At 37.8% G+C, this 26875-nt stretch overlaps 6 protein-coding genes across 9 annotated transcripts; 4 read left to right on the top strand and 2 right to left on the bottom strand.

Annotated features, from left to right (window-relative positions):
* Window positions 1–1718: 1718 nt before the first annotated feature.
* Window positions 1719–2524, bottom strand: LOC104807815 (probable E3 ubiquitin-protein ligase XERICO). The gene has a single exon (XM_010533241.1). The coding sequence runs from the start codon at window positions 2431–2433 to the stop codon at window positions 1987–1989; it is 447 nt and encodes a 148-aa protein (XP_010531543.1). The 5' UTR covers window positions 2434–2524; the 3' UTR covers window positions 1719–1986.
* Window positions 1884–7375, bottom strand: LOC104807825. Of its 4 annotated transcripts, none has more exons than XM_010533252.1 (15): window positions 6977–7375; window positions 6076–6231; window positions 5858–5969; window positions 5600–5755; window positions 5114–5218; window positions 4873–4956; window positions 4666–4781; window positions 4469–4570; window positions 4239–4352; window positions 4057–4113; window positions 3897–3963; window positions 3725–3778; window positions 3545–3622; window positions 3410–3445; window positions 1884–3218 (listed from the first exon to the last, which is right to left on the bottom strand). In XM_010533252.1, exons 2-15 carry the CDS (start codon window positions 6093–6095, stop codon window positions 3102–3104), a joined length of 1218 nt encoding a protein of 405 aa, XP_010531554.1. In that variant the 5' UTR covers window positions 6096–6231; window positions 6977–7375; the 3' UTR covers window positions 1884–3101. The 4 variants fall into 4 exon arrangements, with proteins under 4 accessions (XP_010531554.1, XP_010531567.1, XP_010531562.1 ...); XM_010533265.1 differs by having other exon boundaries at window positions 3545–3619; XM_010533260.1 differs by having other exon boundaries at window positions 6994–7375.
* A 2445-nt stretch (window positions 7376–9820) lies between these two features.
* Window positions 9821–11743, top strand: LOC104807805 (cytochrome P450 71B34-like). Its single transcript, XM_010533232.1, has 2 exons — window positions 9821–10765; window positions 10896–11743. The coding sequence occupies exons 1-2, from the start codon at window positions 9839–9841 to the stop codon at window positions 11577–11579; spliced, it is 1611 nt and encodes a 536-aa protein (XP_010531534.1). The 5' UTR covers window positions 9821–9838; the 3' UTR covers window positions 11580–11743.
* Window positions 11744–14067: 2324 nt separating this feature from the next.
* LOC104807797 (cytochrome P450 71B34-like) lies at window positions 14068–15954 on the top strand. The gene is made up of 2 exons (XM_010533219.2): window positions 14068–15040; window positions 15141–15954. Exons 1-2 carry the CDS (start codon window positions 14126–14128, stop codon window positions 15756–15758), a joined length of 1533 nt encoding a protein of 510 aa, XP_010531521.1. The 5' UTR covers window positions 14068–14125; the 3' UTR covers window positions 15759–15954.
* A 3392-nt stretch (window positions 15955–19346) lies between these two features.
* Window positions 19347–22469, top strand: LOC104807790 (E3 ubiquitin-protein ligase RGLG2). The gene is given in 12 exon segments (XM_019202159.1): window positions 19347–19759; window positions 19847–19931; window positions 20015–20155; window positions 20242–20355; window positions 20449–20546; window positions 20684–20763; window positions 21012–21117; window positions 21207–21334; window positions 21438–21474; window positions 21476–21628; window positions 21890–21946; window positions 22062–22469. Coding segments are annotated over 12 exon segments (1407 nt in total). The 5' UTR covers window positions 19347–19432; the 3' UTR covers window positions 22143–22469.
* A 444-nt stretch (window positions 22470–22913) lies between these two features.
* On the top strand, window positions 22914–26404 carry LOC104807780 (T-complex protein 1 subunit epsilon-like). The gene is made up of 9 exons (XM_010533194.1): window positions 22914–23237; window positions 23720–24038; window positions 24155–24503; window positions 24698–24830; window positions 24905–24957; window positions 25057–25159; window positions 25322–25488; window positions 25801–25914; window positions 26030–26404. Exons 1-9 carry the CDS (start codon window positions 23039–23041, stop codon window positions 26198–26200), a joined length of 1608 nt encoding a protein of 535 aa, XP_010531496.1. The 5' UTR covers window positions 22914–23038; the 3' UTR covers window positions 26201–26404.
* Window positions 26405–26875: the final 471 nt, after the last annotated feature.

Raw genomic sequence — 26875 nt, 5'->3', positions numbered from 1 at the left:
AACACATTTTGTTATGGAAAAAAAAGAATTACCCGACAAAATATAAGACTAAAAAAGAATGAATGTCCGAATATATATCCCGTAAACACCTTTTCATCACGGGATGGAAAAGATTTGTCAAGTAGAATCCAAGAGTATCCATTTCCAATTTTTGTCTCTTCCTGTAAATTTTTCTAATATTTATCCATTGCCACAGCATCTACACATATATACATATGTATATACAATATATAATGTAAGTGGGGTCAATTATCATTTTGTGGTTCTAATTACACAGTGAATAAAACCATTTTGACTTAAATTAGGTTGGACCACGTACTATCTCCACCAAGACCACCCTCACGGGAAAGAAAGCAACACCATTTCGCAATCCCACAAACTTATCTATAACATTTTTTTTTATAATCTTATCAATAACATTTCATATATATATATATATATGTATTATGTCGACCCTCATTAGAATCCGTTATATATATCAAAAGGTTTAATTTTAATCGAAGATTCTACTGATGGACAGATTTAAACAAAGGCCAGACAAAAAAAAAAAGCAGCAGAATTACATATAGGATTTGGATTGGAAGCACAAAAAAACTGATACCACATGCAATCACATATATATTCATATGAATGGACAGACACAGCACAAAACATTAAACTAATGGGTCTGGTTCTTTTAAGTTTTCTGTGCCCAAAAGGTAAGTATCTACGCACGTGAAGTCTGTCCAAAAATATATATAAAAATAAAATAAAAATACAAAATCAACAACTGTTATGTTGGTCCATTTGGCTGTGGTGTTTTTTGTTTGTATTTTAGATGAAAATTGTTCTCTTTCTTTTGTTCGTACGTGTGCATCATCAGCTCTGTCACAGTGAAGTTGGTGAAGGGGCAAAGAACAACCGGCCAACCCGGCCCAAGCCCGCGTGACTTCGCACGTGCGTTCCACGTGTCGTCCAGCTCATACATACAATACATATATTACACGCACATAATTGTGCGCCAAAATATCTGGTATGCATGCATGTGCATGCATGCCTTGAATACTATTTTAGCTTCATAAATTTAATGGCTGCAATTTTCTTGACGTGTCAAATATTTTTTTTGCAAGGGTTATAAATTGAAGTACAGCGACTAGTAGGATCCTACTTGTAGCCAAAACAAAAAAAGAAAAGAAAATGTACTAACATATCTTCCGGTTCGATCCTGCCAACCCGGATATCCCGGTTTTGATTCTAGAGATTTAACCGAAGGTCAGTTTAGCCCATGATGTATAGTATAATTAGTAAGGCCCATTTTCATCTGGGTCAGGCCCAAAATATGGCCCATTTGTTCAGGTATTCTATTCTCTCCTCCACTGCTAACATTTGTTCCTCTCAATCACTAATCGTATAGCGAACTGAATTTCTATGTTGAACGATCATTGCGATACAAAATCAAACCCGAGAGAGGAAATGCAGAGATCGAAGAAGAGGGAACACGTGTTTATGAATTTGAATTAAATTTCGAGTTATTTATTCTTTAAGAGAAATACAGAAACGAGAAACAAATCGGAATCAGAATCTCTGAAACTTGTTATTCGAACCCGCATCATTCTTGTAACGAGGAAGCCGAAGATATATAAATAGATTTTGGAGAATATATATAGTTTTATAAGTGATGTAATCTGACTGTAAATCGGTTTCTCTCTGCTGTGTACAGAGACAATACATTTCACAGATTAAAACATGTAATCTAATTGAATTCAGGCACAAACACAAACACAGATCTCTGTTCTTGACAAGAATAGTTCTTCAATCTTTATACGCAGTAATGATTCTGTAGACCGTCCAAGAATCTGTCGTTGAGTTACAGAGGATTCTTGAAAACCGTATTAGTCTGATTCTCGTGCAATTCAGGGATAATCTTTATTAATGGGAAAAAACCCATACCAAAAGGGTAAGTGCAAAGACAGATTCTGTGGCCAAAAAACAAAAACATTTACAGAATCAGAGAATGGATCTGCAGAGAGGACAGGTCGTGTGTCTGCTGCCCAACCATCTGTCCAGACAGGCTCTGTGGAAGAAATGCCTGCAGGAATCCAATTCACTGATTTCTTCTTCCTCCTTATACCCACAGAGACACACGCAACACTCCGCAACTCCTGTCCCTTCGCCGATTCCGCCATTGATGACGTCACCGCTACACCCACCTCTCTCTCCTTCCCCTCTGTTCTCGCACAGAGACTTGAACTGGGTTATCGAGATTCTCCTTCTACCCGTAGAATCCTCATCTGGGTTTTCTCCCTCTACCTCCCTCGAATCTTCGTCCTCGGATTCCGCCACGTTGAGGACAGACCTCACCATGTTCTTCAACAGAGACACTGAAACAACCGTGTTCATCACCAGAAGTGGAAGAACGCCATCGGATGCTGTCGGGAAATGCGAAAGGCCCATCCTTCTACAATGATCTTATATCGTTTTTTTTCTCTGGTCGATTGATTATGAGCCGATCTTGGCACCTTGTAACTAAACAAAAAAAAAAGGAGGCGGCTTTTCGGTGATTAATAAAGGGGGGGTTCATGCCAACCACTCAAAAGTTAACCATGTTCTGAAGCGTTAGAAAACGGTTAGGTTTAGCCGTTTAAACACGTGTCAGCACGTGTGAGGTTCTCGTAGAGACCACCCATGATTGCGACAGAGATCGATGCGATTAAAAACGGGTTTAAATCATAAATCTGTATTCGTGTCTGCTTGCTCCATCTCTGACACGTGTCCCGATCAGCGGTTGGAGGACCAGCCACGTGGTGCTTCTTGGAAGAGCTTTCAGATTACCCCCCAGTTCGCTAAACTCGCTGAGTCAAGCCGACACGTGAACGCGCAGTAGTCAGCATGCCACGTCAGCGAGACAGAAACCCTCTTGGTTGAAATCCAGACAAATTACAGCTGCAACGGTAAAAATCGGATAACGGAAACCCTCTTTTATTTGATTGGATGGAAAAAATGTTTTGTTGGGTATATACATACACAAACATATACCGATTATATGTTAACGTAAGACACTAAAGACTGAATCTTTCTCGCGGATAGTCAGTGGCGGCTACGGTTTCTGAACGTTAAAACTCCTACCGGGCGGTTGAGTTGGAGTCAGCGTTTGCGTTTAGAGATTTGAGGTGGCCCTTTTCTGCGTCTGCGATTCTATCCTTGAGGATGGTCCATTCCCTTTCGCACCGTTCCCTTACCTGCAAAACCTCGAAGAAAGGCGATAATGGCGTTTCACCATGAATTTCAACAGATGAATTTCTACTAAAACTGCTAACCCATTTGGGGTATGAACATGATCAGAGTGTTACATGAGGCTAAACGGCGTTCTAATGACAAAAGCTAAAACCTTTACTGGGCGAATGAATGAAAGAGTTTTAAAGTCACTCACCCCTTCCCATGGCTCTTTCCCGTCTCGTGCCTCTCCCTTTGGCGAGGGAAAAGGAAAAAGGAAATGAGAAGGCGTTCATGGAGGAAGACGTAAATGGCTGCATAAAAGAGTTTTCTTCTTCTTTCTGGGTTTTACCTGATTGCCAAGGGAAGGAACAGTTTGATGAACAATCCATTGAGCATCCACCACTCCTATCTTCTCATGGGCAGGCTGCTGTTATACGAGAGAATTCCGCAGTTTCATTACACGAAAACAAGATGAAAACCGTGTTTTGTGGGCCAAAAAAACACGAAAAGATTCGATCTTTTTGTGTACCTCGACGCATCTTTGGAGTGCAAAATCAAGGCCCCATCCATGAACCAAATCATTCTGTTCTCAGCCAACACAATGGCATAGAGAAAGAGTCAAGGAAACAGAGAAATGCGGAGTAAGAAAATCGTTATCTTATAGATGAAGTAAGAAGCAGCAGAGATTTTAAGATGGAGACCTGAAGCAGATGCCAAACACATCGCCATGCATCTCTTGAAAACACTGGAGCCATTATCTCAACAAATCTACAATTATCAAAAGACACGAACGAGATATCGTTTTCAGTCCCCTCTTCTCCTACAACATAACAGAGGAATCGGTCGGGAATCATCACATACGCAGCACATGGTGGCAGAAGCGGGTCTGAGCACAGTTCGGGTTTCTCTTCAGTTGTCCTGAATAAGTTTCAAGGCAAAAAAGGAAAACATTCGTAAAGATTTTCGTCCCGTTTTTTTTTTGCGAAAATCCGGCAAGATCTGAACGAAACCCGCGGAAAGATTATAAGGTTTATCAATCATACTTGTGGACTTCAAGATCTTCTATTCTCTTTGTCATCGGCCAAGTTAACCCTCTGTTTGGTTCCAATCCCGGCTGAGAAATCTCTAGACCGTGCTTCTTCACGAGCTTTATGTATCTGCGCACGATAAAGCCGAGCTCATTACATAGACCGAGCGAGAAAGAACAAAACTTTATTTCCGGAAAGAAAACAGGAAATGTGAACAAAAACTCCCTCCTTCTTCCATGACTTACTCTTCGCCATTAAAATGCTCTACTCCAAGGTCCTCGTCCCATACGAATATATAATCATACGCTGCTATGATATCGGGGTGCAAAAACCTCTTCACGTACCACCTTGAACAAATTTCCAAGAACAGAGGAAATTCCATTATATGAATCATCAAAAGACTATCGGAGTTTTCAACCGTGAAAAGAAAACGAGATAGAACCATTTCGTCTGCTTCCTAACGCTAATGTGGATTGCTCGCTTGGACCACTCGAATTCATCCCACTCGGTTGTCCGGCCATCGTAGTGGAACAGAACAATCGTAAAGTTGTCTGAAAACTGGTGGGAAGAAGAGTAAATCATAACCATAATGTCATAAGATAAACCGAAAGAGTGGAAAAGGAAAGAAAGAAAGAAAGTGTAAACCAACCTTCTTAACACATGCATCGATATTGTTCCTCTGATCATACCCAACCGTAAACGTCACGAGATATCTCGGCTTGCTTGTTAAATCCTGAAGAAGATGAGAATTTAAAAATAAACATCCCATATCTAGTCAGATTTTGTGTTCTTTGGATCACATTTCTGTTCTTGAACAATAGGCTGCTAATATAAAAACTGATGGGATGATGACAAAAAAATGAGATAGAAGCATGAATCCGGGCCGAGACCTCTTCTGGTAATCCCCACAATCTGCGCAGGTAGAAGTCTGATTCGGCAGCAACAATACCGGGAGGCAACCTTTCAGCACCTCGAGGGTTTGAAGGAACCCATATCTGCAGCAAACTCACAATGAAACATGAACCAGTATGAGACAGCAACCTTATTGAATTGAAGTTTGCAAAACACGCATATACACACACACACATATATATATATATAGAATCCTCCTTAGCAATAGTCAACATATATCACAAGGAAGTGAACTTGTTTGATCAATTATGGAGCTCTTGATAATCGATTTATGCATGACCCTTATCTGAAATTCTTTCAGTCAGGACCTAACTATACTTTGTCAGCCTGGAGCCGTACGAACTCCAAACAGGACATCGTTGAAAATGTAGTCTCTAGTTCTCTGTTCTTGATGAAGCAATAGCATGAACAAGATGAAGAACTTTTAGCATTTCCAACTCCATTATAAAGGTTTCGAAGCATGCCTGGGATTTATCAATGGAATCTGGAGCTGACGATCTACTGTCGTTACCCTTCAACGAGGACCATGCTTTATGATCGGCTGGAGTAGGGACAGACGAACCTCTTTCTTCTACAGATGAGAGATCGGCGAAATAAAGAAGATTTGTTGGGAGGCTCACCTAAAAAAATGTGAAAAAGACGTCCAACATTCAGACAAAACTAGAGAAAGATCACATAAAACACTGGAAAAACGGAGTAACCGAAGATTAAACTCAGGCCACCTTAGTGATTGATAATGTTGGAAAGGATATCCCGACAAAAAACCCGAAAGCTATTCCGAGAAATGCTGTTGCAACAAGCTTCATGCCTTCTGTTGATCTTCTACTGATCAAGCTGCAACAACAGGAACAGTTTGGTTTTGATTACACTTCAATGGAGTCGAGAAAGACCAGCAGCATTAGGCCTCATCAAAGAAAACGAGTAGAGCTCTTCACTTCACCTGCGTGAAAAGATTCCCATGTTTTCTTAATACCCCGATGATGTTACCACAGGGGAATTGGGAGTGGACAAGTGCTTGAAAAGTGTCATTAACTGGATTCTTCTGGAGCAGATACTCCAGAAATCAAGCACCCAAGAAAGTGGAGAACCTAAGAACCTGGTGTGAATAAACACCACGAGCAATATCGGTATGAGAAGCTAACAACAATCTATTCGATGAATCGTGAAGCGGCAGAATGAGGTCCAGGGAGAAATCATTATCAAGTGAATCTCTTACAGCATGGTAAAGATAATACAAGCTCTGGCAAGACATTCATATGCCTAAACAGACAAGGTATTGCCATTAAATGGAACCAACCATATAAAAAGGCTTCAGCTTTACGCTAAAAGTTGAATATTGACTGCACCTTGTACGAGAACATCCATGAAACAAAACACATCCTCTTCTTAGTAAACATTCAAAGGTAGCAAACAGCCAAGCAAGCAGCCAAGAAAACCTTCGAGTTAATGATCACAAGTGCGAGCAATGCCATCAGCAAGCAAAATGGATTCGAAAACGTAAATCTAAGAACAAGGGCTCATAGAAAATCTGCAACTTGAACTGATACTCGCATATTTCGATCAATTCCCGGAACCCGAAATAAGGGTCCTCTAAACAAAGACAAAGCTAAAAGCAAACCCTTGTCGCTTAGATTGCAAGAAGAAAACGAAATGACAGAAACACGTATTAAAATCAATCAAGGAGATAATAGTTCAGACGCGAGCGGAAATCGCACGTGAACAGAGAACAGAGAATGGATAATTCAAAATTCCTCAAAAAAATCCAAACTTTCTGGCAAGCAAACATGGCGGCAATAGCAATTTTCCCAAGGAGGGCACATTTCATCGAAATCGAAGCAAACCTGGGTTAATCACGTACAGCGAGATCCAACGAACATGTAAAGCACGAGAGAAACCCCATGAGAAAAACACCCTTCGCCCCTCCAATCCAAACGCCCGAAGGAGAAAACTTTCCCCCGTGATCGATTCTTCCCAGAAAAACCCAGAACGCAGAAAAGCGCGATCCGAGAAATCCCACGAGAAGAGAAACGCGTCCCGATCAAAACCTTAAGTAGAAACGGATTTTGGGTTTGAAGGAAAATTAAGGAGAAGAGAATCCGAAATCTGCAGCGTCAGCCTCTTTCCAAGCTGCGCGGTTATTTTGTTTCCAAATTCTCAGATTTTCCCAGGAAATTGATTAAGGCAGAGAAATCCAAAATCGGAATGGAGGGAAGCTACAGTGCTCGTAAGAACCGATAGTTTTCCGTACGACCTGTCTTTTTATTTTTTTGAGTTCGAGTTTTATGGAAAGTGTATTAATAATATATCTCTTCTAATATTTTCTATGAAGTATATAGTGTAAATCATTTCTATTTAATATTACAATGTAAAAATCATTAATTTGTTGAGATGCTGTGTAATATTAGTACTTATGATAATTAATTCTGTTGCAATTATGTGTATTTAATTAATATTATTCTTTGTAACAGATATTTGTTGAGATTTGTGTGCATGTGTGTGTCTATATAATCTTAGATTCTTAGTTCATCTGTGTTTTCCTTTCATGGTGCGAGAGATACGTGTTTCCTTGGATTTTGTTGGTGAAAATTTTGAAGATTTTATATTTTTGAAACTTGAGCATTAATTTTTCTCCTTTTTTATTTCTCTCATTTCGGTTCATTGGTTTCCGGTTTTAGTTATTTTGATTTTCCAAAAATCATATTTATTCCATTTTTATATAATTTTTTTATTCAATTTTCGTTTGATTTAAATTAAATTTCATATATATATTTTTTTAAATATAGATTTTGTTACGGTGTCAATCGGGCCAGTTCAATCTGACCCGATCTGAGTATGTATTCGGCCCGATAGTTTTGAATTCGGGTTGACCCGATTTTTTCGGACCTATATCATTACACTAACCCTGAAGTCCGGTTCTATAAATTTTGGATTCGGATCGGAACGGATAAGACGGGACCGACCCGCACAATTTATTTCTATAAACGATTTTTTTCTTTTTTTTTGAGATTTTTCTTAAAAAAAATATCGGACTTTTCGTGAGCAAAGAGAGAGGGCCAAATCTTATCTTGTGCTGTAACTTAATATGCAAGCAAACAAATATACATTGAAACTACAACGTAATATTTGCAATGATCAAAACGTTTATATATATATATATATATATATTATATAAATGATATCATTCAATTAGCAATCTATCGTTTATCCTGATTATATCATCAAATCTAACTATTTATTTTCCAACTTCAATCTTAAATAATTGTTTTTCGTCTTTTTTTTTAATTCGAGGAGATGTATCAAAATATATTAAAAATAAAAGATTTGAGAAGAATATCAAGAGATACGAATAATATTTTAGAAAATTATTACAATGTGGTTAAGCATAAATGTTTTATGTTTTTCTTTTGTGTGAAGTAAGATACATGCAAGATTTTGTGTATAAAACTAATGAATATGAACGGAATTATGCAATTCACACCATATATGTATTGCACTCATCGATCTGAATTTCGATGTATTCAAGGTATGTTTGAATTTTTTGTGGTGATTCTCAAGTTTTTGTTGGTTAAGAAGATCCATATATTTTTTTTTTCTGTATATGATTTTTTTTATTTTTTTTATAACGTAGGACCCCTAGCTGCTAGACTTCGGGCACGCTGACTAGGTTTACCTCCCTCTCCACCAGTCAGGAATCGAACACTCAACCTCAAGGTAGAGTTACCTCCTATCTCAAATTTGACCATTCGCCCACGATCTGTTGGGTTATTAAGGTTCAAAAAATATAAAAAGAATATTTATATCGCCCACGATCTGTTGGGTTATTAAGGTTCAAAACAAAAAATATAAAGAGAATATTTATATGATTTTTTATTTTGTGTACGAAAACCTTTTTGAGATTAGCAAAATTTTCAACATTCATTTATGAAAATTAGTTAAAGAAAAAACCTAAAAATCCATGTTTTTTTTTGTTGGCTGCCCATGGTTTTTGACAACGCAAAAATAACGTTTTTTTATTAGTGACGTAAATGGTTTTCGTTGGACCTAATTACTTTGTTTTATTATAATCAGCTAATTACTTTGTTATGAGCAAAGCTTTTGAAATTAGCTAAACGTGGAATATATTTGTCAAAATTATACTTATCTACCACATTTTGACGAATTTGTCAATTTATATGAAAATATGTTTCATTTTCGATTTTTATTTGACATTTTTTTTCGGTTTATATATGTTAAGAATGTTGCGAGTTTTTTTTAATATTTTTATGAATTAATTATACGTTGTACAGAAAAATTATATCGGTGAAAAAGGAAATGATCTCATAAAAATATATAATATTATTAAAATTTTCTAAATAATAAGTGTATGAATTCTTTTCTACGATAGAGATGTGCCATTTATTTAAAATTTCATATAAATATAAAAATATTATTTAATATTTCTAGATTTTCATTATAAAATTATAGAAAATTATTTATATTTTAACGTTATTGTCATACTGGAAAAATCTAATAATATTTTGGAAATTTATATAATCACACGAGCAGTTTTGTACAATTAATACGTTAATACGTATCAACTATATTTATATTTTAAAAAATAAATATGTATTTAATTGAGAATTTTTTTCACTATATGTTTTATGAACTTTTCCATTAAAGCAACACGAGGGTCATGATAAAAAAAAAAAGCTAAAGCACCAACGATGTCTTCATTACAAACCCTGCAAACATGTCTCCCTCTACAGCTGCTCACCGTCACACTCGTTATCTTCATCCTCACCGCCACGACGGAGATTATTCGTCATCGATTCAGGCAGCGGCGGCGGCGGCTTCCGCCGGGACCGCCGGCGATACCCATCATCGGAAACTTGCATCAGATCGGAGAATTACCTCACCGTTCTCTCTGGAAGCTCTCTCGAAAGTACGGTCCTCTCTTACGCGTCAAGCTTGGTTTTGTCCCAACTGTTGTTGTCTCGTCCCCTGAAGCAGCTAGGGAATTGCTTAAGACACACGACCTCCATAGTTGTAGCCGTCCAGCTCTCTCAATTGCCAGAAGACTGTCATATGATTACGCGGACATCGGTTTCTCACCGTACAATGATTACTGGAGAGAAGTGCGAAAGATTTGTGCCCTTGAGCTTTTCAGTGTGAAAAGGGTGCAATCTTTCAGGTACATCAGAGAGGAAGAGATCGAGTCTCTTGTGAAAACGATATCCCATCACTCTGATTCTGGAAAACCGGTTAACTTAAGCGAGAAGTTAATGTCGCTGGCCGTTGCAATGATGTTTAGAGCTGGATTCGGGATGAGTTCCCGAAAGATAGAGGAGGATAATAAGAGGTTTCGAGGGTTTGTGGATGAAGGTAACGAGATTCTTCGTAAATTTTCGGCAGAGGATTTATTCCCGTACGTGGGTTGGATCGTGGATAGGGTTACGGGTCTTCACAGAAGGCGAGAGAAGTGTTTCCATGATCTTGATGAGTTTTACGAAGATACGATTAGGAATCACATTCAGAACAACAACCAAGAAGGACGAGAAGATATTGTCGATGTTATGCTCAAGATCGAGAGGGAACAGCTCGCAGTTGGGGACAAACGGTTCACAAGGAATCACATTAAAGCAATTCTAATGGTAATTAAGATATAGTTCGTTTTAGACGAAGAGAGCTGTATGTTTAATTTTGTGCAATAATAATGTAACTATTGGTATTTAGGGTTTTAACCTTGTCTCTTTATATTCCAACATATGAATATTCTTACAGGATTTGCTTGTAGCCGGGATAGACGCCCCAGCTACAGTGCTAACATGGGGGATGACAGAACTGATCCGAAACCCTAGAGTGATGAAGAAGGCGCAAACCGAAATCAGAAACCGGATCAAGAACGAAGGAATGGTTAAGGAAGAAGATCTAGAGAAGCTCGAGTATCTCAGAATGGTGACCAAAGAAACACTGAGGCTTCATCCCTCGGGAGCCATGCTACTCCCAAGAGAATCAATGTCGGAATTCAAGATCTGCGGCTACGACATAGACCCTAAAACCCGAATAGAGGTGAACGTGTGGGCGATCGGGCGAGACCCGAGTGCCTGGAAAGATCCGGAGGAGTTTTTTCCGGAGAGATTTATCAAAAATGAAATCGACGTGAAAGGGCAACACTTTGAGCTGTTGCCATTTGGAGGAGGCAGGAGAAGTTGCCCGGGAATCAACACGGGGCTGAGCTTGGTGGAGCTAGGGCTTGCGAATCTTCTGTACTGTTTCGATTGGAAGCTTCCAGAAGGAATGACCAAGGATGACGTGGACATAGAGGAAGCTGCTGGAATCTCTGTTCAGAAGAAGGTACCACTTCAACTTGTTCCCGTGAAAACAACAATTTGGAGTTGGGGTTTGGTTCAGACAAAAGTTCCAAGACCTGAGGCAAAGTATGTAATATCAGATATGGATTTATAAGAAGCATAACCAAAGACTATTTGAATTGCGTGGCCTCGATCATAACGTTGAAGTTATATATTGTTGGCCTGGCAAAGTTTAAGACTATGATTAAATTACGTTTGGAGCTTTATCTTCTTGTTATGTTAATCAAGTATTATAAATGTATTCTGCTCATTAAGTCATGTAACCATGTTTCCATTAATTATATATATATTTTTTATGTAATCAATTATATATATGATCTAACTAAACTCGTTAAATTTGTGTCATAACATAATTTTAAGGGTAAAACCAATAAAAATTCTTAAATTTACAAAATAATGAAAACTAATTCCTAAATTTTTGTTTAACAAATTTATTATCAAAATTGTAAAATATATCATTATAATTCCTAAATTTTTTAATTGGTGTCAGAAAAAATCTCGATAATATTGATACATAAATCAGTTTAGAAATTATAATGATACATTTTGCAAATTTGTAAATTATAATGACACAAACTTGAAAATAAATTTATCGAATTAAAAAAGTTTAGAAATTAGTTTTTTTATTATTTTACAAATTTAAGAATTTTGTGGATTTTACCTAAACTCTATAATAGTTTGAATTTGTAATTATAGCTTAATGCGATATTATAAATATGAAGATTAGTGATCCTCATTGAGTCTCCATTTATAAAAAATAATATACCCTCGTCTATTTGTTTTATGCTGTTCTTGCTGTATGTGAATTAAGATAAATATGTTGAAATAGAAACAAAATATGGAGATTTGATATGATTGATAATAATTAAAGGCATTATATCAATTAAGAATAAAATATATATCGTGTCAATTATATTTTGTCTTATTTGTTTCTTTCGTATCTTTATTTACTTGTTTCTTTCAATAACTTTTCCTATAAATGTATGGATTATTTTCATTGTAATGTAATAAAAAGAAGAGATGTAGCAATAAAAATATTTCCGTTCTTTTATATTTTGTTCTTTCTTTCTTTCTAATTTAATTTCCACATTTTATTTTTCAATATGGTATCAGAGCAGCGTTGCGATCTGGACTATATGTTTCTCTTTTTTTTTCTAATTTTCTAATCTCTTCTTTCTTTTGCATTTTCGATAAAATGGAGTAAAAAAACTGGATTCAAACGATGTGCTATGACAAAAAGAAGTCAAAGCTAAAAACTCTAAGATCAAGCAAGATGCTATGACAAAAAGAGTTAAAACTAGAACTTTAAAGTCAAACGAAGTGATTTGAAAAAGGTTAGTACTCTCTAAATGAATGAAATTTGGTGTCTATGGATTGTTCTAATAACAGTGAAGTTTTTCATCATTTTGTTTTATCTTCAAGATTGATTTTTGAATTCTTTCAAAATCAATCTTGAGGGGAATGTTGAAATAGAAACAAAATATGGAGATTTGATATGATTGATAATAATTAAAGACATTATATCAATTAAGAATAAAATATATATCGTATCAATTAAGAATAAAATATATATCGTGTCAATTATATTTTGCCTTATTTGTTTCTTTCGTATCTTTATTTATTTGTTTCTTTCAATAACTTTTCCTATAAATATATGAATTATTTCCATTGTAATGTAATAAGAAGAAGAGATGTAGCAATAAAAGTGTTTCCGTTCTTTTATATTTTGTTCTTTCTTTCTAATTTAATTTCCACATTTTATTTTTTAATAAAATATACATAAATTTGTGTAGAAAACTACTTCGGATTAACGGCAATTTACACCAAATGTATCGCAATTAAGCGATCTAATCCCTAAATCTTATATTCTAAACCCTGATTTTTACTACGTTCTTTTATCGATACATAAGACTGGAGAATAATCTTAGATTTGCACAAAAACTTGTCGGGTTGATGAACTAAGCTTTCAACAATACTTTGAAAAGTTCCACCTTGCATGAAAGTTGTCTGAAATTCAATATATGTTTTGAATTATTTTTATTTACATTTAGGATTTTTCTCGAGTATATGATTTTTTCTGTGCGTTTGTAAAAAATCACTTTGAGATGAGCGAAAATTTCAACATTCATTTATGAAAATTAGTTAAAAAAAAAACAACCTAAAAATGCATGATGAGTTGTTTGTAATTTCATTGCCCATGGTTTTTGATAACGCAAAAATAACGTTTTTTTCTCTCTAGTGATTTAAATGATTTTTGGTGGCGTAACCACTTTTCAATATTAGCTAAAAGCGTTTTTTATAAATGTATATATTGAAGGTTTTGATGAAAATTATGTATACGTTAAGTTATTATACTATTACATAAAAAAAATTGATAATATTTTAAAAATTCATATAATTAATTGTTTACAAAATTTTTATTTATACGTAAAAATATGTATTTTATTTGAGAGTTTTTCACATGCATTTTTATGAAAATTTCAATTAAAGCAAAAGCGGTCGTGATCCAAAGAGAGAATTGGTTGTGCACTCATTCATGTCCTGGAGGGACAAAAACCACAGTTTAAATAACCGAATCGTTTGCGAAGCGAAACGGTGTCCTCATTCCGATTCCAAGGCAAAAAAGCAAAAACACCAACGATGTTTTCATTACAAATCCTTCAATCATGTCCTCTACCACTGCTCACCCTCGCAGTCTTTATCTTCATCCTCAACGCCGCCACGAAGATCATTCATCAGAGTCCCCGGCGGAGGCGGCGACTGCCTCCGGGACCTCCGGCGATACCCATCATCGGAAACTTACATCAGATCGGAGAATTGCCTCACCGTTCTCTCTGGAAGCTCTCTCGAAAGTACGGTCCTCTCTTACGCGTAAAGCTTGGTTCTGTCCCGACCGTTGTTGTCTCGTCCCCTGAAGCAGCACGGGAATTGCTCAAGTATCACGACCTCCAAACTTGTACCCGTCCAGCTATCGCACGTGCTAGCAGACTGTCATATGACTTCGCGGACATCGGATTTTCACCGTACAACGATAACTGGAGAGAAGTGCGAAAGATTTGTATTCTCGGGCTTTTAAGCGTGAAAAGGGTGCAGTCTTTCAGGTACATCAGAGAAGAAGAGGTCGAGTCTCTTGTAGAAACGCTATCCCGCCATTCTGTTTCAGGAAAGCCGGTTAACTTGAGCGAGAAGTTAATGTCGCTGGCTATTACAATGATCTTTAGAGCTGGATTAGGGATGAGTTCCCACGGGATAAAAAAGAATATCGAGAGGTTTCGAGGGTTAGTCGATGAAGGGGGCACTATTCTCGGTAGATCTTCGGCTGCGGATTTCTTCCCATACGTGGGCTGGATCGTGGATTGGGTCACGGGTCTTCACAGAAGGCGAGAGAAGTGTTTTCATGATCTTGATGAGTTTTATGACGATACGATTAGGAATCACATTCAGAACAAGAATAAAGAAGGACCAGAAGATATCATCGATCTCATGCTCAATATGGGGAGGGAGCAACAGCTCGAAGTTGGCGACGAATGGAATCACATTAAGGGAGTTCTCATGGTAAATTAAGATATATAATCCTTCTTTTTATACATCTTTTCGTATTCCAACGTGCGAATTCCTGCTCGAGTTTTCTTGTAAACCTCTTTCGCGTTTGCAGAATCTGGTTCTAGCCGGGACAGACACTTCAGCTTCAGCGCTAACATGGGGGATGACAGAACTGATCCGAAACCCTAGAGTGATGAAGAAGGCACAAACCGAAATCAGAAACCGAATCAAGAACGAGGGAATGATTAAGGAAGAAGATCTAGAGAAGCTCGAGTATCTCAAAATGGTGGTCAAAGAAACATTTAGACTTCACCCCCCTGGAGCCGCGTTAATTCCGAGAAAAGCAATGTCGGAATTCAAAATCTGCGGCTACGACATAAACCCTAAAACCCGAATAGAGGTGAACGTGTGGGCTATCGGGCGAGATCCGAGTGTTTGGAAAGATCCGGAAGAGTTTTTTCCGGAGAGATTTATACAAAATGAAATCGACCTGAAAGGGCAACACTTTGAGCTGTTGCCGTTTGGTGGAGGCAGGAGAGGTTGCCCAGGAATCCACATGGGGTTGAGTTTGGTGGAGCTAGGGCTTGCGAATCTTCTGTATTGCTTCGATTGGAAGCTTCCAGAAGGAATGACGAAGGATGACGTTGACATAGAGGAAGTTTTTTCTCTCTCAGTTCACAAGAAGGTACCTCTTCAACTTGTTCCGGTGAAGTACAACAATTCCAGCTGAAGTTAACGTGTCGTTCAGACAAAAGTTCCAAGATCTAAGGAAAAGTATGTAAGATCTTATATACAACTAAGCATTATAACCAAAGACAGTTCACAACTCATTAGAAGTATGGTCAGATTATTGAATTCACAGTACTGGTGAAACCTGTAACCTTTCTTGGCTCTTCTCGCACAATAAATCTAGATAATTAATGCTATTTATATTATCTTTTTTATGTTCTTTATATTGCTTGTTTTTACTTGAACTTTTTATTTTTATTTTTATACAATAACAATACTTAATGTCATTTATAATTTTTTTTTCAGTTAATGTTAATTAGCAAGATACGTGATTTTTTCATGGAATATCCAATTATATATATGATTTTATTTTTGTGTGTACATAACCACATTGAGATGAACAAACGTTCAACATTACATGGCATTTTTTTTGTTCCTTACATTAAAGGATTTTAAAAATCTAAAGGATTTATATATGATTTTTTTCTCAAATTATATTAATTAAGAAGATGGATGAGTTTTGTCATGTTTTTTTTGTGAGTTCATAAAAATGTCCATAACTTGTTTCTTAATTTTGTACATAACCACTTTTGGGCTCCACCTTTAAATGAAATCCAAAACGAGTTTAATGAAATTTTGATTTTTTGGGTTTTCTCAGTTGTGATTATAAGATGTATGGAGCTTTCTATTTTTCTTTTTTAAATTTAAATCCATTTATACACAACCAAGTCAGATGCTCGGTTTAAGCAGAAAACCGGAGATCAACAAACTTAACGATCTGAATGTACAAAATGACTATATTACCCTTTTACGAAACGCCGCGTTTTGGCCATAACGGAGTCTTCCTTCTTTCCTTCTGTTTCATGCCGAAGGTTCCCCTGTTGTTCGTTTTTTGTTCTTCTTCTTCGAGATCTTTGGCATCAATGTTCCGACACATAGATACCAAACACATTTACAAACAATACAGATTATATACAAACACGTTAAATCAATTCTTATGGCGAATTCTCTATCGAATATCTCGAATTTGAACCAGACATTATCTGAATTTTACGTTGTTTTTCAAATTCTTATTTAAAATATGTTTTTTATATATGAATGTGATTTTTTTTTACACTTCGAATATGTTTAATGTGAACAAGAACAATATAAAACTGAAATCTTCTGTTCTTGGAAAATATATTACAAAAGAGGAAGGAGAAAAGATTACTCGTCTTCGGCTTCAATCAGACTCTCGGACCTTCTAGTTCAGTCCAAGGCTTTTAAACCCTCTTCCTTTCTCCGAAGTTTCCCCTATCCCGCCCATGAGGATGCATAAGATTTGACAGTTACGACTTATCAGTTATCACCAACGTAAACTATATTAAAGCCTTTACCAACTTTAAGCGTTATTGTGTCAAGCATGTATCAATAATATATTCATCGAATTTCAATAGGAAATCAATTTTTAAATCTAATAATCCGACACATGATTAAGTGTAATATATCGTTTCAATTTGTACACCAAACAAAACCGAATACGCTCAGATTCAGTTTGGTCGGACATCGCCAAATGGCAAAAACCCTTCACAACAAGCCATCTATATTAAACATTACCCCGAATATATACACACATATATGTATATATATGCGTGTATACCAAAACACACGTGTCATAGTGACCAGCTATTTTATACAAAGATATATCAGAATGAAAGATGCTAGAATTTTCTATTGTAAACTTTATATTATAAACCTATTATATTTGCAAATGCAATGTGAAAAATAAGAGATGCTGAAACCATTTGTTAGATTAAATTAAGTTCGAAAATATTTTAATATTTTGCAAATGCAATCTGAAAAATTAAAAGATGCTGAAATCATTGTTAGATTAAAATATTATGAAACTTTAAACAAAAAATATTTGTTAGATTTTAACCAAAAAATATATATATTTGTTAGATTAGATTAAGTTCGAATATATTTTAATATTTAATAGTATTCGGATTGGTCAGGTTCGATTTTAGGTATTTTATGTATCGAATGCTCACTTAATCAATCAATTAATACATGCACACACAATCTAATCTAGCAAACACATGGTATGTATGTATGTATGTATGTATGTATGTATGTATGTATGTATGTATGTATGTATGTATGTATGTATGTATGTATGTATGTATGTATGTATGTATGTATGTATGTATGTATGTATGTATGTATGTATGTATGTATGTATGTATGTATGTATACGGTTAGATATGTATTACAAAATGAAATTAAAAATCTTATAAAATCTCAGTGACAATTAATCTAACCAAGATTCTGCAAAATCCCAACTGCTCTTTGACTTGTTCAAGTTTTTAACTCCTGATTACTGAAACTTCCCTGCAATTCTCTGGCTTGCACCCATTTTGACACGTGTCCTCAATTTTAACCTACACACCTTTGTCTACAACCCAATTTAGGTCTTACCAAACATTTTTATAAGCCTACCCAAACTCGTCCCATAAACCTAAATGGGTTACACATATATATATGTTGTGTGTGTGTGCGCATTTATGATACATCACATGTATATATATTTAAATTGGTAATATTGCAATTTCATAACTTTCACCGGTCATAAATATTCGGAAATCAGATGTCCGTGAAACTAATATAATCTAATATGCTATCATCTGGTCCAAACAAAACTAATAATTCATAGTAAGTTAATGTATTTCAAATGAAATAAACAAAAAAACATTTAGTAATAGATATAGTCTATTTCATTTAATTATCTTAATATGGACTATATATTGTATAATCTGTATAATTTTGAACAGTTCTGAATTGAAGAGATTGGGTCATATTTTTCCAATTTATAATGATAATTTAATATTATTAGAGCTTATCTCTCAGTGGATAGGTGGAATGTCACAGTTATCAAACTCCTTGACCAGGAAAACATCAAAAGCCTGGGTTTTATTTTTTAAGTTAGAATGTACTAATTTCAAATTAATAATCGAATTTTATCAAATGGGGAAAAATATGGGCAATTAATGTCGGTTTAAATCTAGCTAGTATTCGATAATTATCCTTCCGAAGGGATGGTTGACCAAAGATCGCCGTTCCTTGTAACGAAGATTGCGTGCATGTTTTATCCATCTCCATCAAAACCCATATGCATATGCACAATACATACATACATACATACATGCATACACACTGAAATACATAAATACTATATATATGGATTTATATATGTATACAGAAAACTGACTCCGCGATCTATCTTCAGCAGATTCGGAATATTTCTGGGTGTGGGCACGGAGTCGATCCACAGGTAAATCCGCAGATGATTAATTAATCAATTTAGTTCTTCAATTTTCTGTTTCAATGGAGGGTTTCGACGAGTCGGCGATTGAACGAGTCGCCGGAATTTTGAAAACGACTCAGTGACACTGACAAGATTTGTAATTTATAATTTATTTCTATGGCAATCACTGAGAAACTTACAGTTCCATACTTGCGTTTAAAAAAATCGAAAAAAGGAGAAGACTTTGATTAAAATCCATTGTCTTAGTCTTCTGGGTTGAGAAATCTTCGGCCAATTGAAGTTACGGTCTTGAAAAAAAACAAATTCACGATCTGACATATATAGATGAATCTGTAAAAGCTGTTCTTGTCGTGTTTCTGTGGGGTTTACATATGCTCGAGTTCTTGCAGGCGGTGCTGTTGTTCATCTTGTTCTGGCTCTTGTTGTCCGTGATGGGGAGCAGCGGTTCGAAACGCGCGACCGGGGATCGGCGTTATTCTGCAAGCGCGTCTGCAAACGCGTCTTCTTCTGCGTGGGGGCCGCAATATTACCAGCAGAGTCCCTTCCGCAGCACGCCGCAGAACCCGTACTCAACTCCTCGTTCCCCTTACACTCCTTCGCGGCAGACGCAGACGCAGTCGCGGACGCAATCGCAGTCGCGGAAGCAGTTTGAGAGGAAGTACTCGCGGATCGCTGATAACTACCGTTCCCTTGATGAGGTCAGGTTAATTTACAGAATCTGCCAGAGTTTCTTGGCGTTTTGAAGGGAGTCTTGAGCTTTTTCTGCGTTTGATGTTCCGTGACAGGTTACCGTTGCTCTTTTGCAAGCGGGATTGGAGTCCTCGAATCTGATCGTCGGTATCGATTTCACGAAGAGCAACGAGTGGACAGGTGAAAGAAAGATTCTTACGTTGTTTCAGGTTTAAGTTAATGTTCTTGTTCTTGTTCTTGATTGCTGCAATGATTTGATTCAGGGGCAAGATCATTCAACAGGAAAAGCTTGCATCACATTGGATCCACTCCAAACCCTTACGAGCAGGCGATTTCCATAATCGGAAAGACGTTATCTGCTTTTGACGAAGATAACTTGATCCCGTGTTACGGGTTCGGAGATGGTAATGACGACGACAAAGACTCGGTCTTTGGATTCGGGTTCTTGATTTCGAAGCTTGATGTTTGTTTTTACCTTTGAATTCTCCAGCTACGACACATGATCAAGATGTATTTAGTTTCTATCCCGAAGATAAATTCTGTAACGGGTTTGAAGAAGTCCTCGTCCGTTACAGAGAGATCGTTCCCCAGCTCCGGCTTGCAGGTTTAACAAATGGAAGAATACCCTTTTTCTTCTTTTGTACTGCATTTCTTTCCGTTCTACTGTTACATGATTGTGTCGTTATTGTCGTTGCAGGACCGACGTCTTTTGCGCCTATCATCGAAAGGGCCATCACCATTGTCGAAGAAAGTGGCGGCCAGTACCATGTTCTTGTCATAATCGCCGATGGACAGGTAAGAATCTTCGAGTTCTGTTTCGTCTGAAACTGTGTTTAACTAGAGGAAAAGGCTCGGGTTTCGCTCTTGTCTTGTCGATACCTCGATCCTTTCAGACATATGTTTGATTAAGTTCGGTCCGTATGCTGTGTCAGGTAACAAGAAGTGTCGATACAGCGAACGGTCGGCTCAGTCCACAAGAGCAGCAGACCATTGATGCCATTGTTAGGGCAAGGTAAATAATATGTTCATGAAAATATTTTCCCTTATGTACAAATGTGTATATAACCCCATTAGAGCTTAGAATGAAGTTAAACGAGAACAATCTCCTCTGTTTCCTCTGTTTACAACTTTCCCTCACTTTCTCTCCTTTTCTTTCTATCCAAACACGTTTTGTGTTGGATCTGAAACCTTAAGTTCAGATATACTGCTTGTGATGATGGGTTTATTCCGTAGTTTCTGATGAGTTTATGCAATTTGCAGTGGATATCCTTTGTCGATAGTTCTTGTCGGGGTTGGAGACGGTCCGTGGGATACCATGAGACAGTTTGATGACAACATCCCGGAACGTTCCTTCGACAATTTCCAGGTAACGTAAAACAAAAGGCGTGATTCCGATCATACTTCAAGATAGCTGCAAGCAAATGCCTGAAATCTGTGCCGAGTGCTTTTGAACAGTTTGTGAATTTCACCGAGATCATGTCAAAGGGCGTCGATCCAACGAGAAAGGAGGCTGAATTCGCTCTCTCGGCTTTGATGGAGATACCGTCGCAGTACAAAGCCACCCTCGAGCTAGGCTTACTCGGGTAAATTTTACTAAATCTATCGGTTTTTTCGAGTGATCATTGTAACTTTGCAGGGTCATGATCTGTTTTTACTACAACCTCTTTCTCTGTCTCGGCATTACAGGCGAAGAACCGGGAGTTATCCAAACCGGATCGCTCTTCCTTCCGCCGCCTATTAGCATCACCCCGTCTTTAAGCAACGGTTCGAGAAATTCCCGGGTAAGCAGCTTTCAGAACAGGACGCCGCATAATGCTTATGGATATGATACCGGCGTTGCCACGGCCCCGCCTTCAACCTCAAACAACGATACACAGGTATGTGCACTGGAAAACACAAGATAAATATATACGGCCACGAGATCGGAACGATCTATCATCGTGGCATTTGGCGATCGAAAAACCGATTGATTTAATCACAGTCGCGACAAAACATGGAAAAATCAAAACGCAGCTTTCCACTTGCGTTTGCCGGGTTTTGATAAAATGACGAAAATACCCTGGATTTGCTAAAGTCACTCATCAATCATCTGTTTCTGTTTCTGTTGTGCGGGGTTAAAACAAAAAACATCAAAGCAGGTGTGTCCGGTTTGTTTTGGCAATCAAAAGAACATGGCCTTCAACTGTGGTCATCAGGTGAGATCTCACCCTCCTTGTCTGCCATCTTTTCTCGAAACGGCTACTACGCATACGCGATTTCGCGCTTTCTAACGACATCGGCCGTGTGTTTTTTTTTCTCGTGTCGGGACAGACTTGCTGTGAGTGCGGAGAAGACCTGCGTACATGCCCCATCTGCAGGAGCTCGATCTCGATCCGTATAAAGCTCTATTAAGAATGGTTTTGAAACGGCCGGGCTCCGAAAATGGTGGCCAGAACATTGAGCTCTGATGCCGTATTTCTGTTCTCGAAGGGGAAAATAAGAGTAGAATGGTCTCTGGGATCAATCTCCAAGCCTCAAGTGATGATGGAACCCGTACGTTTAACGGTTTTATGCTTCGCTCGTTCCTTTTCTGTAAATAGTCGCTTTCGTATCCGTCTACGTTGTAAGATCCTGCGAGTTAGGATAAACTTCTTGGATTTCGATTCGGGTTTGGTTATTTTTGTTTCAAATAGCTATAACCATGCCGTTTTATATTTATATTCGGTTTGGATTTGGTTCCTTTAATTGATAAAAATAATAATTTTTACAAATATTCAGTTTTTTTCTTTATTTTTCCAAATTCATTTTCTATTTAGTTTAATTTTTTACAGTTCTTGTAATTTGAATACATCTATCTATTTTTTCTAAAATCAGACTAGAAATGGCCATCCGATGATCAGAGGTTCAAGCGTAACCGTCAGACTGTTTTTCATATATAACATAATTTGTCAATTTTTTATGGATATAATTTTTCTAAAATAAAATAAAAAATTCGAGTAGAATACCGAAAATATTAAATGCGAAGCCCAATCGGCCCATTTAGAACCACGCAATTGCGACTGAAGTTGTATTTGGCCCATAGGTTTTTTAATCTGAAGCCCGATCGGCCCGTTTAGGTTTCAGAATTGATTTCAATTTACGAAGTTGCCACTGTCATCGAGTTAGGGTTTTAAACACCAGCAAACAAAGAGCCGAGTCATCTTTTGCTCTCAAATCTTCTGCACTGCACCTCTTCCATTTCTCCAGTTCATAGTGAGCAGAACCACGATCCGTAGCCGAATCGGATCGCTGAAGGCGAAGGTTTGGAAATGGCGTTGGCGTTCGATGAGTTCGGACGGCCGTTCATTATACTGAAGGAGCAGGAGCAGAAGACGCGTCTTCGAGGTCTCGATGCTCAGAAGGCCAACATTGCCGCTGGAAAGGCTGTGGCTCGGATCCTCCGTAGCTCTCTCGGACCCAAGGGAATGGATAAGATGCTTCAGGGACCCGACGGAGACGTCACCATCTGTTAGTCTCTTCATTTGATCTCGTCTTTGTTTGGTGCTTCATTTCCGTCGTTCTTATCGATCTGAAGTTTTTTGTATGCTTAGATTTCAGATTAGAATTTGAGATTTGACCGTTCGATTGAAGATCCATGTAGTGTTTGGCTGTACAGTTGTTGAAAATGTGGATTCTCGTAGGTTCTGTAGGTGTAATAATATTAGACTATTAGTATATGATAAAATTGGTCGCTAAGGCCACTGGTTCCTTCAAATGTTACTATTAATGTTTCACTGATGTTCCGTGATAGAGTATTTGTCGATTATTTCTATTCAAATTCGCATCATGTCATAGCTCCATGCCATTTTTTTTTTCTGGAACTCGGAATCTCTTCAAACTAAGTATGCCATTTTCCATATTCGTATCTCTCATGTGCCAGAGTTGGTGAGACTATTTTATCGAATGATCATGTTATTTTTGTGCATAACTTTGTTATTCTTGTTTTCCAGCGAATGATGGTGCAACCATCTTGGAGCAAATGGATGTCGACAACCAGATTGCCAAGCTGATGGTTGAACTCTCCCGAAGTCAGGATTATGAGATTGGTGATGGCACGACTGGTGTTGTTGTCATGGCTGGCGCTCTTTTGGAGCAGGCTGAGCATCTTCTAGATAGGGGGATTCATCCTATCCGTATTGCTGATGGATATGAGATGGCTTCGCGAGTGGCTGTTGAAAATTTGGAGCGTATAGCACAGAAGTTTGAATTTGATGCTAATAATTTCGAACCGCTGGTTCAAACCTGCATGACGACTTTATCCTCTAAGATGTAATCTTTGATTTTCTGAGCGTAGATTAAAGTTGTCATTTCCTTTATGTAAATTCTGTATTGTTGGTTTATAGAAAGACCGTCTTAACCTTTTTTTTTTTGGTGTTCATTTGCAGTGTGAATCGGTGCAAGCGCAGTTTAGCTGAGATTGCTGTTAAAGCTGTTCTTGCTGTTGCTGATTTAGAGAGGAAGGATGTTAATTTAGACTTGATAAAAGTGGAGGGAAAAGTTGGGGGTAAGCTGGAGGACACTGAGCTTATATACGGCATTGTCGTCGACAAAGACATGAGCCATCCGCAAATGCCAAAAAAAATTGAAGATGCAAAGATTGCTATTTTGACATGCCCCTTTGAGCCGCCTAAGCCAAAGACTAAGCATAAGGTGGACATTGACTCTGTCGAGAAGTTTGAGACTTTACGTAAGCAAGAGCAGAAGTATTTTGATGACATGGTGCAAAAGTGCAAGGTAAGTTTGAAAATCTGGAGGTGCTCCATGTGGGCATATTTAGTATTTCTTGTCGTGACAAGCCACCAAAAATGGTACTTCCACGAAGTTGCTTGGACTTCATGTCAAGCTCTGTGTTGTTTTCCTTTTTTTGGTCCTGAACCAACATTGCAATGTTCAGTTATTGTGCATTATCCTTGTCATTTGAATTACAGGATGTTGGTGCTACACTGGTTATATGTCAATGGGGATTCGATGATGAAGCAAACCATCTGTTGATGCACAGGAATTTGCCTGCCGTCAGATGGGTTGGGGGCGTGGAACTAGAACTTATTGCAATAGCAACAGGTTAGTACATTATTCCTAGCAGTAGCTTCTGTATCGTCTTCCCGTACATATATAAATGAGCCGATCTTTTACAGGTGGGAGGATTGTTCCTAGATTTCAGGAGTTGTCCCCAGAGAAGTTGGGGAAGGTATGTTTACTTTCAATAGGAGCTGATAGCTTGTTTGGGATCTAATGTAGATGCATTTCACAAGCTGCTTGGTTTTCTGCTCTCGATGATTATGTTTAGGCTGGCTTGGTTCGTGAAAAATCATTTGGCACAACAAAAGAACGTATGCTGTATATTGAGCACTGTGCGAATTCAAGGGCTGTCACCATATTCATCCGGGGAGGTACACATGCATGCTACTGGTCACTTTCTCACAGCCCTTTTTGTTAGAGCACAGATTTAATGATCGAAATTGGAGAAATTATGACAGCTTAAGGGTACATCATTGGCAAGATGTGTTAAAATTGATTGACTGGACTGAACAATGTATGTCATGGTGTGGCAGGTAACAAAATGATGATAGAAGAGACGAAGCGCAGTATCCATGATGCTTTATGTGTCGCTAGGAATCTCATCCGCAACAATTCGATAGTATATGGTGGTGGAGCAGCCGAGATTGCTTGCTCTCTTGCTGTTGATGCGGCTGCAGATAGATACCCGGGCGTTGAGCAGGTAAGAAGTCTTGAAAACTGCAATGCGGAAGCTAAATAAGAAATATAGAGAAGAGAAAAATAATTTTATATCTCTTCTTCTCCTTGAATTAAAATGAAAAGAGCTCCCATATTTATATATAAACTAGCGAAATAAGTTACACTGAAATACAATATGAAGGAAAATATAGCCGAACACAATTAACACTTTGATTCTTAATTGATTTTGTGTTTTCCAATCATCTTCGAAGTCCATAATTACTTCCAATCAGCTCATTTTTAAGTGTTGTAACTTCTATTTACATGCTTAGTTCTGAGTCTTTCCTCTCTGCAGTATGCTATTCGGGCATTTGCAGAAGCTCTGGATTCCGTCCCTATGGCTCTTGCCGAAAACTGTGGCTTGCAACCCATCGAGACTCTCTCTGCAGTTAAATCTCAGCAAATTAAGGTACACACATGTAGATGTCTGAATAGGTTAAATCTTGTCCTGTGATCTCTGTACTAGATGATGACTTACAATAACTCAAACCCTGATTTCTTTTTTTCTCTTGGGGGGTGTATAGGAGAACTTTCCCTTCTATGGAATCGACTGCAATGACGTAGGAACAAACGATATGAAGGAGCAAAATGTATTCGAGACACTTATCGGAAAGCAGCAGCAGATATTACTTGCGACACAAGTCGTTAAGATGATACTGAAGATCGACGATGTTATCTCTCCAGCCGACTTCTAATAGGTTTTGTTGTGTTGTGCCTTCCTTCACTGCCCGCCCAATCTCTTTGAGGTTTTTGCTTACTCTCTCTAGCGTGTGATACTTTTAACACTACACAATGCTCTTCCATAGTTCCCTGTCTTTCTTCTGGTTGGTGTGTGTTGATTTTGATTTGCCCATCATACATTAAGATATGGAATGAGATTTCGTTCTTGGAGTAGTGTTTATCGATCTTCGTTGTAGGACTGGTGTGGGTATCTGGATTTTGAGTACACATGGGTATTCGGCTCCCGGAATTTGGGTACTCGGTCAATGGTGAGATTGCACATAGGTTTGTCCAGATGGGTATCCGCCGTTAGAATTCGGGTTTCATCTGGCCATTACCCGTACTCACGGGTAACCCGAGTCAAACGGGTGTGATGCCGCGAGAGGGTGAGGAAACGATTCCAAGGCGATTAAGGTTTGGTGATGGTTTTTTAAATCAGATTCCTTTAGGGATTTGACTTTTTTGAGGGCGAGAGGCAGCAAGAGGGCGAGGAGTCGATATTGCGATTTCGGTTTTGCCTTTTCGCTCGTCTTTGAGTCGCCTCACGCTCTACTCTCTCCCCTCAATTTGCCAGCCGTCTCATCCCCTTGTCTCTCTGGCCAGGTATCCGAAACTCGGGTATTTTCACTAGGCTGAGACCTGAGACCCTA

The sequence above is a fragment of the Tarenaya hassleriana genome, unplaced genomic scaffold, assembly GCF_000463585.1.
Source record: "Tarenaya hassleriana unplaced genomic scaffold, ASM46358v1 Cleome1, whole genome shotgun sequence".
NCBI lineage: Eukaryota > Viridiplantae > Streptophyta > Magnoliopsida > Brassicales > Cleomaceae > Tarenaya > Tarenaya hassleriana.
Note: the sequence above shows the minus strand (reverse complement) of the source record. Positions and strands in the feature narration are given on the sequence as shown.

What these genes read in the sequence shown, in the direction of transcription:
- LOC104807815 (XM_010533241.1), bottom strand. Translation starts at nt 2,433, where the DNA reads ATGGGCCTTTCGCATTTCCCGACAGCATCCGATGGCGTTCTTCCACTT.
- LOC104807825 (XM_010533252.1), bottom strand. Translation starts at nt 6,095, where the DNA reads ATGGGAATCTTTTCACGCAG. An exon ending in CAACATTATCAATCACTAAG is followed by an intron (nt 5,756 to 5,857) that starts GTGGCCTGAGTT and finishes ACATTTTTTTAG; the next exon opens with GTGAGCCTCCCAACAAATCT. An exon ending in TCGATGCATGTGTTAAGAAG is followed by an intron (nt 4,782 to 4,872) that starts GTTGGTTTACAC and finishes TCTTCCCACCAG; the next exon opens with TTTTCAGACAACTTTACGAT.
- LOC104807805 (XM_010533232.1), top strand. Translation starts at nt 9,839, where the DNA reads ATGTCTTCATTACAAACCCTGCAAACATGTCTCCCTCTACAGCTGCTC. An exon ending in ACATTAAAGCAATTCTAATG is followed by an intron (nt 10,766 to 10,895) that starts GTAATTAAGATA and finishes ATATTCTTACAG; the next exon opens with GATTTGCTTGTAGCCGGGAT.
- LOC104807797 (XM_010533219.2), top strand. Translation starts at nt 14,126, where the DNA reads ATGTTTTCATTACAAATCCTTCAATCATGTCCTCTACCACTGCTCACC. An exon ending in ACATTAAGGGAGTTCTCATG is followed by an intron (nt 15,041 to 15,140) that starts GTAAATTAAGAT and finishes TCGCGTTTGCAG; the next exon opens with AATCTGGTTCTAGCCGGGAC.
- LOC104807780 (XM_010533194.1), top strand. Translation starts at nt 23,039, where the DNA reads ATGGCGTTGGCGTTCGATGAGTTCGGACGGCCGTTCATTATACTGAAG. An exon ending in ACTTATTGCAATAGCAACAG is followed by an intron (nt 24,831 to 24,904) that starts GTTAGTACATTA and finishes GATCTTTTACAG; the next exon opens with GTGGGAGGATTGTTCCTAGA. An exon ending in CACCATATTCATCCGGGGAG is followed by an intron (nt 25,160 to 25,321) that starts GTACACATGCAT and finishes ATGGTGTGGCAG; the next exon opens with GTAACAAAATGATGATAGAA.